Raw genomic sequence first — 14,519 nt, forward strand, 5'->3', positions numbered from 1 at the left:
ACGACTTGTTTTTTCAATTATCTACTTCTAGGTAATCTCTTTGAGAACCCTTCTCTGAATACTGTTGACAGAAACCTCCCACACATGTATTATGTCCTTATTCTGCTTTATTTTTCTTCAGTAGCATTTATGCTATCTGAATATTGTATATTTATCTGTTAAACTGTTGACTCTTAGAATATAAACTTTCTTAGGGTGGAGACTTTGTCTTGGTCATTGTGTCTCTCTTTGGTGCATGATATGTAGTAGACAATAAATGTTAGATTTATCTTTGATTACAATTTTTTAGTTTAACTTTTTAAATTGCCATATAATTGTACATATTTATAGGGTACATAGTGATGTTTTGATATATATAATGTATGGTGATAAGATCATTGTAATTAGCATAGCTGTCATCTCAAATGTTTATCATTCTTTGTTTGGGAATAGTCAGTATCCTCTTTCTAACTGTTTGAAACTATATATTATTGTTAACTGTAGTCATCCTATGGTGACTTATTTCTTCTATCCAGCTGTAATTTTGTATGCTTTAACAAATCTCTCCCTATTCCTCCCTTCCATCTACTCTTCCCAGCCACTATTTCTGTTCCATTTTTTACTTCTGTAAGATCAACTCTTTTTTAACTTCCACATGTAAGTGAGAACTTGTGATGTTTAACTTTCTGTTTCTGGCTTGTTTCACTTAACATAATGTCCTCCATTTTCATCCATGTTGCCACAAATGACAGGATTTCATTTTTTTTAATAGCTGAATAGTATTTTATCGTGTACATATGAGCCACATTTTTTATCCATTTATCTGTTTTTGGACACTTAGGTTGATTCCGTATCTTTGCTGTTGTGAATAGTACAGTGAATAGAATGCATTAAACATGGGAATGCAGAAGTCTTTTCAGTATGCTCATTTCCTTTCATTTGGATAAATGCCTAGTAACGAGATGGCTGAATCATATGGTAGTTCTGTTGGTAGTGTTTTTTGTTTGCCTGTTTGTTTTTTGAGATGGAGTCTCGCTCTGTTGCCAGGCTGGAGTGCAGTGGCACTATCCCGGCTCACTGCAACTTCCGTTTTCTAGTTTCAGGCAATTCTCTTGCCTCAGCCTCTTGAGTAGCTGCGACTACAGGCACGCACCACAACACCTGGCTAATTTTTGTGTGTGTGTTTTTATTAGAGATGGGGTTTTACCATGTTGGCCAGGATGGTCTCAATCTCTTGACCTCGTGATCCGCCCGCCTCAGCCTCCCAGAGTGCTGGGATTATAGGCGTGAGCCACCACACCCGGCCCTATTGGTAGTTTTTTGAGGAACCTCTAGACTGTTCTCCGTAGTGGCTCTCCTAGTTTATATTCCCACCAACAGTGTATAGGAGTTGCCCTTTCTCGACATACTCTGGAGCATTTATTATTTTTTGTCTTTTTTGTAATAGCCATCCCAGCTGGAGTGAGATGATACCACACTGTGGTTCTGATTTGCATTTCCCTGATGATTCCTGACATTGAGCATACTTTCATACATTTGTTGACTATTTTTATGTCATCTTTTGAGAAATGTCTGTTCAGATTATTTGTACATTATAAAATCTGATTGCTTTTATGCTGTTGAAATTTTTAAGTTTCTTTATATTCTGGGTACTTATCCACTGTCAGTTGAGTAGTTTGCAAATATTTTCTCCCATTCTTTAGGTTGTCTTTTCACTCTGTTGTTTCTTTTACTGTGCAGAAGCTTTTTAGTTTGGTATATCTCGTTTGTTTATTTTTGCCTTTGTTGCCAGTACTTTTATTCATAAAGCCTTCTCTCAAACCAGTGTTCTGAAGTGTTTCCTCTGTCTTTTCTTCTAGTCATTTTATAATTTGGGGTCTTACATTTAGGTCTTGAGTTGATTTTGTATGAGGTGAGAGATAGCAATCTAATTTCATTCTACTGTATAATAGATACACAGTTTTCCCTGCATCATTTATTGAAGACTGTTGAAGTTAAATTGTTCTTGTTTGCAGATTCCATGATCTGAAATTTAGAAAAACCTGAAGACTTTACCAAAAACTCTTAAAACTGGTAAATGAATTAAGTTGCAGGATACAAAATCATCATACAAAAACCACTAGCATTATGGTACATGAACAGTGAACTGGCTGAAAAATCAAGAAGGCAGTCCCATTTATAGTAGCTACCAAAAACACCACCAAAATTCCTAGCAGTTTTTTTGCTTCATCATTTCTTACCAAATTTTGTTAGTTTTCATTCCCCACTTATTTCTTGCCACCCACATATCTTCTGTTCTATTGAAGAAATTTCTCTTTATCTTCTAACTTAATAAACTATCATTATTCTCTGCTAAATACTTTACATTGATTCTCCATGCCACTTAAATATTATAAAAACTTAATATGGCCTGAAAGTGTAATGTTGTTTAGAACCTCTAGGTATATATATCCCTTCCCTATATTATTTTACACTATGTAGTTCTATTAAATTTCTCTAGTTTCTAGACTAATCCATTTTCTCTTTGATCATCTTATTCACGAGGTCACTTTTGTTCTGTGCTGGCTTAATTCTTACTTGGTCTTTAGATCTTAGGTTAGACATCAGTGCCTTTGCAAGCTTTTTCTGACTGAACTTACTGTGTGTGTTTGTAAGGTAAAAGGCATGGTTTGTTTTATTGTGCTTTGTTTTATCATGCTTTGCAGATTTTTTTTTTTAATTGGTTTGTGGCAACTCCTGTGTTGATCAAGTCTTTTGGCACCATTTGTCCAACAGTGTTTGCTCACTTCTGTCTCTTTCTTATATATTGGTGATTTTTACATTATTTCATACTGTCATTATTTTTATATCTGTTATGGTGATCTGGGACTAGTCATCTTTGATGTTACTATTAAAATTGTTTTGGATACCACAAATAACACCTACATAAGATGGTAAACTTAAATTGAGAACTGTTGTTCTGACTGCCCCACTGACCAGTCAGTCCTTCATCTCTCTCTCTCTCTCTTCAGGTCTCTCTTTTTCCTGAGTCACAGCAGTATTGAAATTAAGCCAATTAATAACCCTACAGTGGCCTCCAAGTGTTTAAGTGAAAGGAAGAGTTGCATATCTCTCATTTTTAACCAAAAGTTAGACATAATTAAACTTAGTAAGGAAGATATGTCAAAAGCTGAGATAGGCCGAAAGCTAGGCCTGTTATAGCAAACAATTAGCTAAGTTGCAAATTCAAAGGAAAACTACTTCAGAGAATTTAAAGTGCTACTCAAGTCAACACACATATAATAAGAAACCAAAACAACCTTATTGCTGATACAGGGGAAGCTTGATTGGTATGAATAGCAGATTAAACCAGCCATAATATTCTGCTAAGCCAAAGCCTAATCCTGAGCAATGCTCTAACGCTCTTCAGTTCTGTGAAGTCTCAGAGAGGACAGAATGCTGCAGAAGAAAAGTTGGAAGGTAGCAGTGGATAGTTCATGGTTTTAAGGAAGTAAGCCATCTCCATAGCATAAAAGTATAAGGTGAAGCAGCAAGTGCTGATATTGAATAACATTAATAATATTCTCCATATCTTCTCCATAATAACTGCAGCACATTATTCAGAAGATATGGCAAATATTATTAATGAAGGTGGCTACACTAAACAACACATTTTCATAGTAGATGAAACGGGCTTTTATTGGAAGAAGATCCCGTCTCGTATACTTAATATATACCAGAGAAGTCTGTGCTTAGCCTCAAGACTTCAGAGAACAGACTGACCCTCTTGTTAGGGGCTAATACAGCTGGGGAATTTGAGTTGCAACCAGTTGTCACTTACATTCTAAATATTTTAGTTCCACTAAGAATTATGCTAAATCGGCTCTGCCTGTGCTTTGGAAATGGAACAACAAAAGGTGAATGACAACACATCTGTTTGCAGCAGGGTTCAGTGAATATTTTAAGCCTACTGTTGAGACCTACTGCTCAGAAAGACTCCTTTCAAGATATTATTGCTGACTGACAATGTACCTACTCATGCAAGAGCTCTGATGAAGATGTTCAAGGAGATGAATTTTGTTTTCACAACTACTAACACAACATCTGTTCTTTAGCCCATAGATCAAGGAGTAATTTAGACTTTTCAAGTTTTTTTTAAGAAATAAGATTTGTAAGGCTGTAGCTGCTATAGATAGTGATTCCTCTGATGGATCAGGGAAAAGTAAATTGAAACTTTTTTAGAGTTACCATTCTAGATGCCATTAAGAGCATTTGTGATTAATAGGAGAAGGTCAAAATATCAGCATTATCAGAAGTTTAGGAGAAGTTGATTCCTACCATCATGGTTCATGGATGACTTCAAGGGGTTCAAGAGGAAATAACCAAAGATAGGGTGTGGAAATAGTAAGGGAACTAGCAATAGAAGTGGAGCTTGAAGATGTGACTGAATTGCTGCACTCTCATGCTGGAACTTGAATGGATGAGGAGTTCTTTCTTACAGATGAGCAAAGTGGTTTTTTGAGATAGAATTTACTCCAGTGAGCACTTTGGTGAAGATGCTGTAAACATTGTTGAAATGACAACAGAGGATTTAGAACACAACATAAATATAGTAAAGCGGCAGGGTTTGAGAGCATTGAGTCCAGTTTTAAGGAAGTTCTTCTATAAGTAAAATGCAGTCAAATATTATTACATACTGCAGAGAAATCTTTTGTGAAAGGTAAAGTCAGTCAGTACCACAAAATTCATTATTATCTTATTTTCAGAAATTGCTCAGCCACCCTAACATTCATCAAAGACAACACCCTACTCAGTCAGCAGCCATCAACATTGAGGCATAATCCTACACCAGCAAAAAAAATTAGGACTTGTTGTAGGCTCAGATGATTGTCAGCATTTTTTAGCAACAAAATATGTTTTAATTAAGGCATATACATTGTTTTTCAGACATAATGCTATTCCACACTTAATATAGACTATGACATAGTGTTAATGTAACTTTTATATGCAGTGAGATACCAGGAAATATGTGTAACCACTTTATTATGATATTCACTTTATTGCGGTGGTCCGGAACTGAACCCACAATATCTGCAAGGTATGGTTGCACTCTTGGGTTTCTGTAATAACCTAGTACCCTTACAGTCTTTCTTACTGTCCTTCACTGGACCATATGCTATTATCTTACCTTATTCCTCATTTTAGTCTCCAGTTCCTGGCATATATAAACCCTGAATATTTTTAAATATAATATTTTTTAAAAATCACTTTGGTTATACTATGGCTTCAGTTGGTGGAAGGATGTCTTGACTTCATTCCAGATATTAATTGGATTTGGATTTTAAAAAAATTTCCTGTGAAATGTTTTTATAATTTTGTTTATATTTTGAGTAAAAAAATCTTTCTTCTCTCCACCACCACTGTAGTTAAAGCCTTCCATCTGAAGTATGATGAAGTTCGTCTGGATCCGAATGTTCAGAAATGGGATGTAACAGTATTAGAACTTAGCTATCACAAACGTCATTTGGATAGACCAGTGTTCTTACGATTTTGGGAAACATTGGACAGGTAATTTTTATTCTAAAATGTGTTTATCTGTGGTTTATTGTAATTTTTCTGTCTCCTTAGTTAAATTTTAAGTTCCATAAAGTCGTGAATCTTATTCCCTGATTTCCTTCTTTCAACATTAATTTGATGCTTATCTTCAGTAAATAATTAACAAAATTTTATTGTATAATTACTTTAGAAAGAGATGGAGAGTTAATAGCCTGATGAGGGAACACTAAATTGAGTCAGAAGACTTAGACTTTATTCTTGGTTTTGTAGTCTCTAATTATGTGTGTGACCTTTTTGAACCTTACTATCCAAGAAACTTTGGATTAAAGGCCCTGTGTTTTTGCAAGTACTGAAAGATCTCTGATTCTGGATTCATTTGTGTAACACATAGTTCATGAAAAGAAGTGAAATTTTTAAATTTATTTTAATTACTAGTATAGTGTTGATAAAACCCTTTAATAACAGTTTTGTAATTGGCAGATTTAAGAACAGCGTATGTTCACAGTAAGTACCACTGAATCCATTCTCTTTGAGGTGTGCTCCTTAAAATCTGTAACATCTTGGTGTAAGTCTCTTATAATAGATGTGAAAAATATATATTATTTTAGCTGGAAGCTTTTAGATTATATTACTTAAGAGGAGTGTTATTTCTGGCTTATTCCAGAAGTCCTTATATTTTCAGTTTTCTAGAAAACAACATTTCATTCTGTTGATTTAAGAAATGTCAACTTATTTTTACATGCGTTATTCTAAAAATTCTGAAATTCCTATAGTCATTATAACCTACCATCATATTTTTTTTTCAGGTACATGGTAAAGCATAAATCCCACTTGAGATTCTGAATTATTTGGCTCCTCTGTTTCTGGAAATTGAGACTCAAGCTTTATGAATTTATCAACAACTTGAAGAAGGTCACAGATTGATCTTTTATAAAACCTTATTTGATGCTTTGTGCTTCAAGGAGATGATGCCTGTCATCCATCTAAGCAAACTTTTTGGCTTACAACTATTTTTTTAATATTAGCCTTCTAGTCTGTAATGGAAATTGTATATTTTGATAGAGGTTTTTTCTCCATTGGTTAAATTAGCTTAAAATTTGTTTCTTTAGAAAATAAATGCAGGTTATAAATGTGTGTATATTTAGAGATTATAAGGCTCTCTGAGCCATCTTGCTTCTGATTTTTCATTGCTCTATAATTCTTTTTACTGAAAATACTGTGTTATGAATGGTATTAAATTTTAGTCTCTGGAACATCCAAAACCAAGCAAAGGGATGAGACCATTTTGAATGAATCAAAATGTCAACCTGTATGTACACTATATCTACACTTACTCTTTATTTAAAAAGAATAATGAAAAATCAAGAACAACTCTTCAAATTGATTGAACGGTTCAGCCTTTTCAAGATTTCTTTATTTACAAATGATTACATTTGATGAATGTACATTCTTCTCTCTGACTTTGGTGATTTTTGAAACTTAGAATGATGTGTTTCTATCTGTGATATCTTTCCATTTGAAAAAAATTTCGAAACACAGATTAAAACCATAATAGGCTGTAGTACTTCTTATTTTGGGAACCACAGTATGATTTGGGGAAGGAATATTTATCAGCCCTATTGCAGTATGACTTTAAGCTCCTTTTCTCTTTAGTCTACTTTTGATTCTAATTTTTATGGTATAGGATTTTGAGTCTTCTGTTTTAGGTTTAGGCTTGTCAGTCTTGGAGTTCTTATCTTCCATTATCCCTAAATATTGATAAACTCCCAGACACCAAAGAACACATTTGCTTAATTGAAAAGAAACAAGAGAAAAACACTGGTATTTTTATGTGTGTATTAAATATGGTATAAAATATAAAACCTATATTTTAACTTAGTAAAATATTTTACTATTTCTCTACTTTAGACAAAATGTTGCATCCAAGGTACAAGTGACCATTTTCCTTGAATCCTGATTTCACTCTTTTTAGTTAAAAGCAACTAGAAAGCTTTACTTTCCCAAATTGTTTTTGCCATCAGAAGTTTTGCTGATCACAGTCTTAGGTCATTTTTTTCTTCATTTTTATTCCCAGCAGTTTTTTCCTAGGTTAACATATTGTTGGTAAACGTTTAGCCCTTTCACAGGTGTTAAGCTGACATTATCTAGCTTTTTTATGAAATTTAGCACTGTCACAAAAATGAGAAGAAATTATTTATTTTTTAAGTAATCACAAAGTCCATACCACTAGTAACTAGAAAAGATATTTATTCACATGGTATCTACAAGGCTGTTCAGAAGAGAACAGTTGGCATTTTAAATTACTAGATTTTAGCAGGTTTGAATAGACTCTGCCCCTATTTTCCTCCCTTTTTAATGTCTTCTTTCCTTAAAGATAAAAGAAAACTCAAATTTGTTCACATTAGGCTTTCTTAGCATATAGATCTGTTTCCAGAATAAATTACGTGTTGTGTAAACTTTCTTCATGATGAAATAGTCAAGGACCAGAATCTGTGATGTTTGTACGTAAGATTACTTGTCAAAACTACTACAAGTCTGTATGAACTACCTTCCCATAAAGATTTTTGGTATTTGTACTTATTAATGAACTTCACTTGATACAGAATATGGTTAAAATTAGGAACATCTACGTTGAATGAGGTTTATTTTTCTATTTTGAATTTGCCTTATGTGTATTCAAAGGCTTATGGAAAATCTGTTAAGGAACATTAGGAAAAGGACAAATATGCGATGATCATCTGTCTTAAAATCAGATCCTCAGTATAAGCACTGCTTTTTTTCTCTTTGACAATTTAGTTTCTTATTTAGGTCCATGGAATTAATTTCATTCCATTATTTTTTAGCCATTTATTCTAAAAAACAAAATTTTTCAGCTAATCCCTATTCATTCTCCTATGACATGGTCCTATAGCAGTACTTAACACAGTGCCTTGCACATAGTAGGCATTCAGCAAGTACTTGTATGCATGAATGAATAATGTATTTTCAATGTAACAAATTTATTACAAAAATGTAGTTTGACTCTACTTGGTTTTGGAGCTGGAGAATACAGAATTACAGGGAATGAGGAGAGGTATGAGTAGATACTTTAATGGAAATGAAGTATAAATAACTTACCCATAAGTTACTTCTAACTGGAGATACCCATGTATGCCCAATCTGTAAAGGAAAGTTCTATTTCTACATTTATAGGACATTCTTCTTAGTCAGGGAACAGTAAGAAATATATAAGTTTCAGTCAGTTGCTCTCAACCCTGACTGCATGTTAGAATCATTTGGAGAGTTTTAAAAAATCACCATGCCTGAATCTTCATTCCCATTTTTATGTAATTTCAGACGAGACCTGGTCATCAGTATTTTTTTTAGAAGTACTCCAGGTAATTTGAGTGTGCAGGAAGGATTCAGAATCACTGGTTTAATTTGTTATTGAAAACAATACCAGTATTAAATGTGTTTCCTCTTCCTTCTTTTCTGTATGTGTGTGTGATTTTTGTTTTGTTGTTGTTGTTTCGTGGCCACCCTTTGCACTAGATCATCCCTGTTATTGGTGGTATTGGCCTGTATTCTGATTGACAAATGCAATTTTTAATTATTTATTAATATAGAAGGAGTATTTTACTGTTTAATATTTAAATAATGTTTAATGTATTTCATTATTAACTAGTTTTGGAGCTTGTTTTTTTCTCCATGTGTCCATAACTTTTACTAACTTTTTGTCAGTAATCCATATAGAAACAACTAATTCATAATGAGGAAAATCTCCTAATTTTTAAGGCAGAAAGAAATGTAATTTTTTGATCTGCCATGCAGAATGAGACAAAAACAGTTTGCTTATGAAAGGAAAGTGGCATACTTTTAAATTGGTCTACACAGAAAGGTGAAAGTAAACTATTCATTTAAATAAGATTCATTATCTAATATATTGAAGGGAATATTTTTCCTAAATAAAAATTTTTGTGACTGCTAACAAAAATTAAAGTTATTACATTGTTCTTTTTTTGTGGGGGGAAGAATATTTGTTGCACTAAAGTATATAAAGTTTTTTGAGACTAGCAGTGTGTTTTATAATATTACAAATACAACAGTTAAAAAAAAGGGTCAAATTAATGGCCTAGAAAGTAGCTTTAAACTTTGTGTTTTGAAATTGCTTGTTTAAGTGCAAAATTATGAGTAAGATAGAGAAGTCTTTTTAAATTTTTTATTTTTAATTTTTTTAGAAGTTTATTAAAGCCCTTCATATACACATACTTTTTTAAAAAAAGAAACTTAATAAAGAAATTATTGGTTTGTCTGGTTAAAGTCCATATAGAATGCTGAGAAGTAATTTATAAAATAAGAACTATGGAAATTTGTTCTCAACTGAAAAGTTGGCAGCTGCTGTTTTTTTTTTTTAGTACAACCTGAAAATTTAATTACATTAGCCTTAATATTATTTAACTGAATTTCTACTATTTATTCACTTGTGTTTGAGATTCACCCAGCTATTCTAATGATAGTGTATTAACTTTAGAAATAAAAAGTGGAGAAATGACTGAAGTTAACTTAAGAATTCGAGTAGGAATTTTGAAGTGCCATGTCCTTGGTGTTCTGGCATATTGTTCCCACATTTGGAAGTATGTTGATTCCAGCATTGTTGGTATCTGTTGGGATAATAACTAAAGAAAAATTGAAAATGTATAATAGATGTGTAAAGATATACATTTAGTAAGTACATAATAGATAATACTTGCAGAATTTTTATGTGTTTTGGGTTTCTGTGTTTTATTTTAGGCAGTCATTATAAAGGCATCTTGTAAGTTATAAATATGTGCCATTTACTGAAAAGCGTAAGCATTTTTATATGAGTAAAGCTAATGAAATAAAACTACTTTTATTGCCAAAATTCAGAAAGTGGGGTTGATGCTGTGTCAAATTTAAGCAAATGATCTGTCCAAGGATTTTGTTTGCCATTGAATTCCCCGTTTCTATCCACTTTAAATTTACTGAAAGCTGTTTAACCTCTAAGTTTGATTACAGTGCTTAGTACGTAATGCAGTTCATGTACACGGAGTAAGCACTATAAGTGATTTTTAACTACCAGTTGGAGCTATTTCTCAAAGTGATTCTTGATTAGAGTTTAAGTTTTGGGTGCCATGTGAAGTGATAAAATGTTCTCCTCATTCTTTTTGTTTTTGTTGTTTGTTTTTGAGATGGAGTCTTACTCTTGCCCAGGCTGGAGTGCAGTGGTGCGATTTCAGCTCACTGCAGGCTTCACCTCCTGGGTTCAGATAGTTCTCCTGTCTCAGCCTCCCAAGTAGCTGGGATTACGGGTGCGCGCTACCACACCCATTTAAGTTTTGTATTTTTAGTGGAGACGGGGTTTCACCATATTTGCCAGGCTGGTCTTGAACTCCTGACCTCAGGGATATGCCTGTCTCGGCCTCCCAAAATGCTGGGATTACAGGTGTGAGCCACCATGCCTGGCCTGTTCTACTCATTCGATTCCAGTTTGGTTTGGGGGCTTTTAAATTTTAGGTTTAATTGTCAGTAAAATTAACATGTTGCCGTACTTTATGTTAAGAGCACTGGGGACATTTCCACTCTCCCTTTGTCCTCAATCCCCCAGAAATATTTATACCAAGAAGTTAGAAGCTGTATTGTGGGCTGGAATGTTATCTTTACATGAAAAGATTATTGAGATTTGTCAGGCATGGTATTTTTCTGAGGAATAAATGAAACATAAATGTTCACTTTGAAAACTAATGAATTAAAGCCATTTACAGTTTCTGTTAATGAGTTAAATAACGTATACAATTATAGTTCATAATGGTAGCCAGCTTCATGCTCTGCTGAACTTACAGTTTGATTATGGTCAAATTTCTATGTTATTATTGTAATAGAATTAAGAGTGTGTCTTGGTAAATTACATTACCTTTACAGTTTGAGCATTCTGATTTTAACATTTTATAGTTTGAAAACAAACTGTACTCATAATCAGAGCATTAACAGCATCATCATGTCAGTGGTACCAATAATTGTGAATCTTCTGCAACAAAATTTCTTTAATGATGAGTTTAATGGGCTTCTAGTCAAACTTAATTTTTGTTCAATTCATAAGTGGCCACTAAATATGTATTGTATTCTGCTATTCTGTTCTTTTGGTCATCTGCTTTTCATTGAGCATTGGCATAGCTAAAGTAGATATAGCATGCATTGTAAATGCTGTTGAATTTTTTTAAGGCTTAAAGGTGCTAGTATATAAATAACAGCACATTTCAAATAAGCATTTTTTCTCTCATTTTTAAGAGTACTTTTATATTTAATCATGTAATGATCAGCATTTATGGTGAATTGGAAGAATTTTTACTCTTTATTTTCTTAAATGACCCTAGAAAACATTATAAAGTAGCTCTGAAGAAGGCTTTATTGTTGAAGCTGTCTCATAATTACTCGTGTGGATCCTTTGACACAGAATTATTTATAGCTTATAATTCACCCTCATCTAGAGAATGCTGATTTCTATTGCATAACTAATGTAAATAGGGCTGAGACTACAGTGAAGCAGAAGACATTTGAGAGATATTTTTTATTACATTTGGATATTTTACTGGACTGTGATTATTTTGCCAACAAATTACAAGTGAAAACATTGGGTTATACAGCATATTCACTTTGATAAAATATGGTAATGGATACTCACAGAAGAACTGCCTTCATGGAGTTTACAATGTTAATACTCTAAATAGCCATCTATTTATCTCTTTTAAAACTGATAAATTATATAAACGTTTTTCTTTAAAATGGAATAGTTTAAAAGTGTTTATCGAGTCAGTGTATGTTCATGGTTGGCGGGGGGAGATCAAGTGAACTTCCTTGTGGCTCATTCCATTGTTTTAGCACAATTGAGCATCACTAATGTTTATAGTGGGCTTGACTATAACACAGTTTAAAAATATTTGTATTTTTAGATAATGCATTTTTATTCCGTAATGTACTACTGAGGAGAGAAAGGAAGTGTAAGGGTCACTGATGTTGAAATGAATTGAGATGCATTAAAGTAGTTTAAGGCTAAAGCAGTTTGGTGTGGGAATTTGAGGAGGAGAAAACTTCAGCTTAATAGGAAAATACTAATTTGGACAGCATTGTATGGTTCTGGGGTTGTCTTGAATTTAAAACAAAGCTAGGCAAACCTAGTGTGATTTTTTTTTTTTTTTTCCTCCGGTGACATTTAGCTGCTTCATTTCAGGTATAGAGAATTGCAGTTAGGGCCAGGTGCGGTGGCTCACACCTGTGATCCCAGCACTTTGAGAGACTGAGGCAGGCGGATCACCTGAGGTTGGGGGTTCGAGACCAGCCTGATCAACATGGAGAAACCCCATCTCCACTAAAAACACAAAATTAGCCAGGTGTGGTGGTGCATGCCTGTAATCCCAGCTACTTGGGAGGCTGAGGCAGGAGAATCGCTTCAACCCAGAGACGGAGGTTGCTGTGAGCCAAGATCGCACCATTGCACTCCAGCCTGGGCAACAGAGTGACACTCCATCTCAAAAAAAAATGATGAGAATTGTAGTTAGATTTTTAAGCCATTTAGATGGAGGTAGAAACAAGCCAGGGAGTTGAAGATATTTTCCACGTGATAATTGTAGTACTGAAACATGGAATCTAAGCTGTTCAAGGAATACATGATAGAGAGGGAGATGGTGAATGGTGAGAAAGTGGTGCTGTCCTGTGAACTGGTAACAGCAATGAAGTGAGCCTGAAAGATAGGAGGTGGTGGTCAGAGGATGGGATGTGTGAAGTCAAGACTTCAGAGGTGATCTGATATTGATGAGAAAAAGTCAAGACCTTGGAAGTAACAGAGGGGGATGTATTCTTTAAAATGAGGAGTCAAGGATCTATGGGGCTGCAATTCATGTAAGTGTTGAAATGAGAATGACAGGCATAGGAGTGAGAAGAGGGCAACAAGGAGAAGGAAACTGTTGGCACTAGCTTCACAGGATCCATGCTTTAAAAACTGGTTAGATATTTAAAGATAAAAATAGGTTTAAAGATGAACTAATATAATGTTAAAGGTATGGATCATTTCAGTGCCTTTCTCCAGCATCCAAATTGTTAAAAAAAGAATTATGTGTTTATCCCATCAGCCCAGATTATGAGGGCTTTTACCAGTTTTTTGACAGCCTTCCCACCCTCTCTGAATCTTGTTTTCTAAGTTTGCTCCCATGTGAGGCTAGTTCTTGTATTCTTTGCTACTTCTATAGCTTAATGATACTGAAAGAAAGTAAAACCTTTGTTGGAAAATCTGAGCTCTGCCCTTTTAGGTTTCATTAAGTGCCAGTGTTGGGCTCACTTCCCCCAGTTCTATGTGCAGCCAATTCCTAAGATAAGTGAGAACATCCTGAGTGGTTCTCAGTGGTGGGCTGCTGGCTAAAAGGAATCCCTGGAGATTTTGTTGTGGGAGGAAAAGATTGTCATTTTCGAGGATTTTTCTTTGACTTTTCTATGGGCTGCTGATTTCCTCAGTTTGCTTTGTTCTGGGCTTTGGGGGAGAATTCTTAGGAGGTTGTGAATTTTCTTTTCCTACAGTGATGTAGGAAATGAACTACATGGTGGTTAGATGCTATTCTGAACTTTATCTAAATCTTACCGAATTCATTTCCATGTTAGCATGAAGTTGTTTATCTTTTGTTTTTTAGCAAGTGATTTTGAATTTTTCCTTCTCACTCACTCCCTTGCTGATTCCTTAGTTATGATCCAGCTGTGATCCAGCTTTACACTCTCTTCACCCAGAAGTGACCTCACCTTTTCATGACAAAGGAAGCAGAAGCCATGAACTTCTTAACGCTATATCTCACAAACCTGTATGCATGTCATAATCTTTTCCTTATTTCCTCCTATTCTGGTGTTTTAAACACCCGGTCACCCATCAGGGACTTGATCATTCATATGTATTTCTCCTACACCTCTCCTACTCTGTCATACATTTTGCACTGTGACTGTTTCCTCTCTTTCTTGTATTTTCATCT

General features: G+C 34.2%; 1 protein-coding gene across 1 annotated transcript in view; it reads left to right on the top strand.

The window, feature by feature from the left end:
- The window catches only part of CDC73 (cell division cycle 73), a 137,710-nt gene extending 123,654 nt beyond the window's left edge, over positions 1-14,056 (top strand). Inside the window, exons 16-17 of the mRNA XM_012444606.3 lie at positions 5,385-5,526; positions 6,321-14,056. Coding sequence (XP_012300029.1) covers positions 5,385-5,526; positions 6,321-6,357 — 179 coding nt within the window. The 3' untranslated portion in view covers positions 6,358-14,056. The remainder of the gene's footprint in view (positions 1-5,384; positions 5,527-6,320) is intronic.
- Positions 14,057-14,519: the final 463 nt, after the last annotated feature.

The sequence above is a fragment of the Aotus nancymaae genome, unplaced genomic scaffold (genome assembly GCF_030222135.1).
Source record: "Aotus nancymaae isolate 86718 unplaced genomic scaffold, 86718_ANA_hifiasm-v0.15.2.pri h1tg000108l, whole genome shotgun sequence".
Classification (NCBI taxonomy): Eukaryota; Metazoa; Chordata; class Mammalia; order Primates; family Aotidae; genus Aotus; species Aotus nancymaae.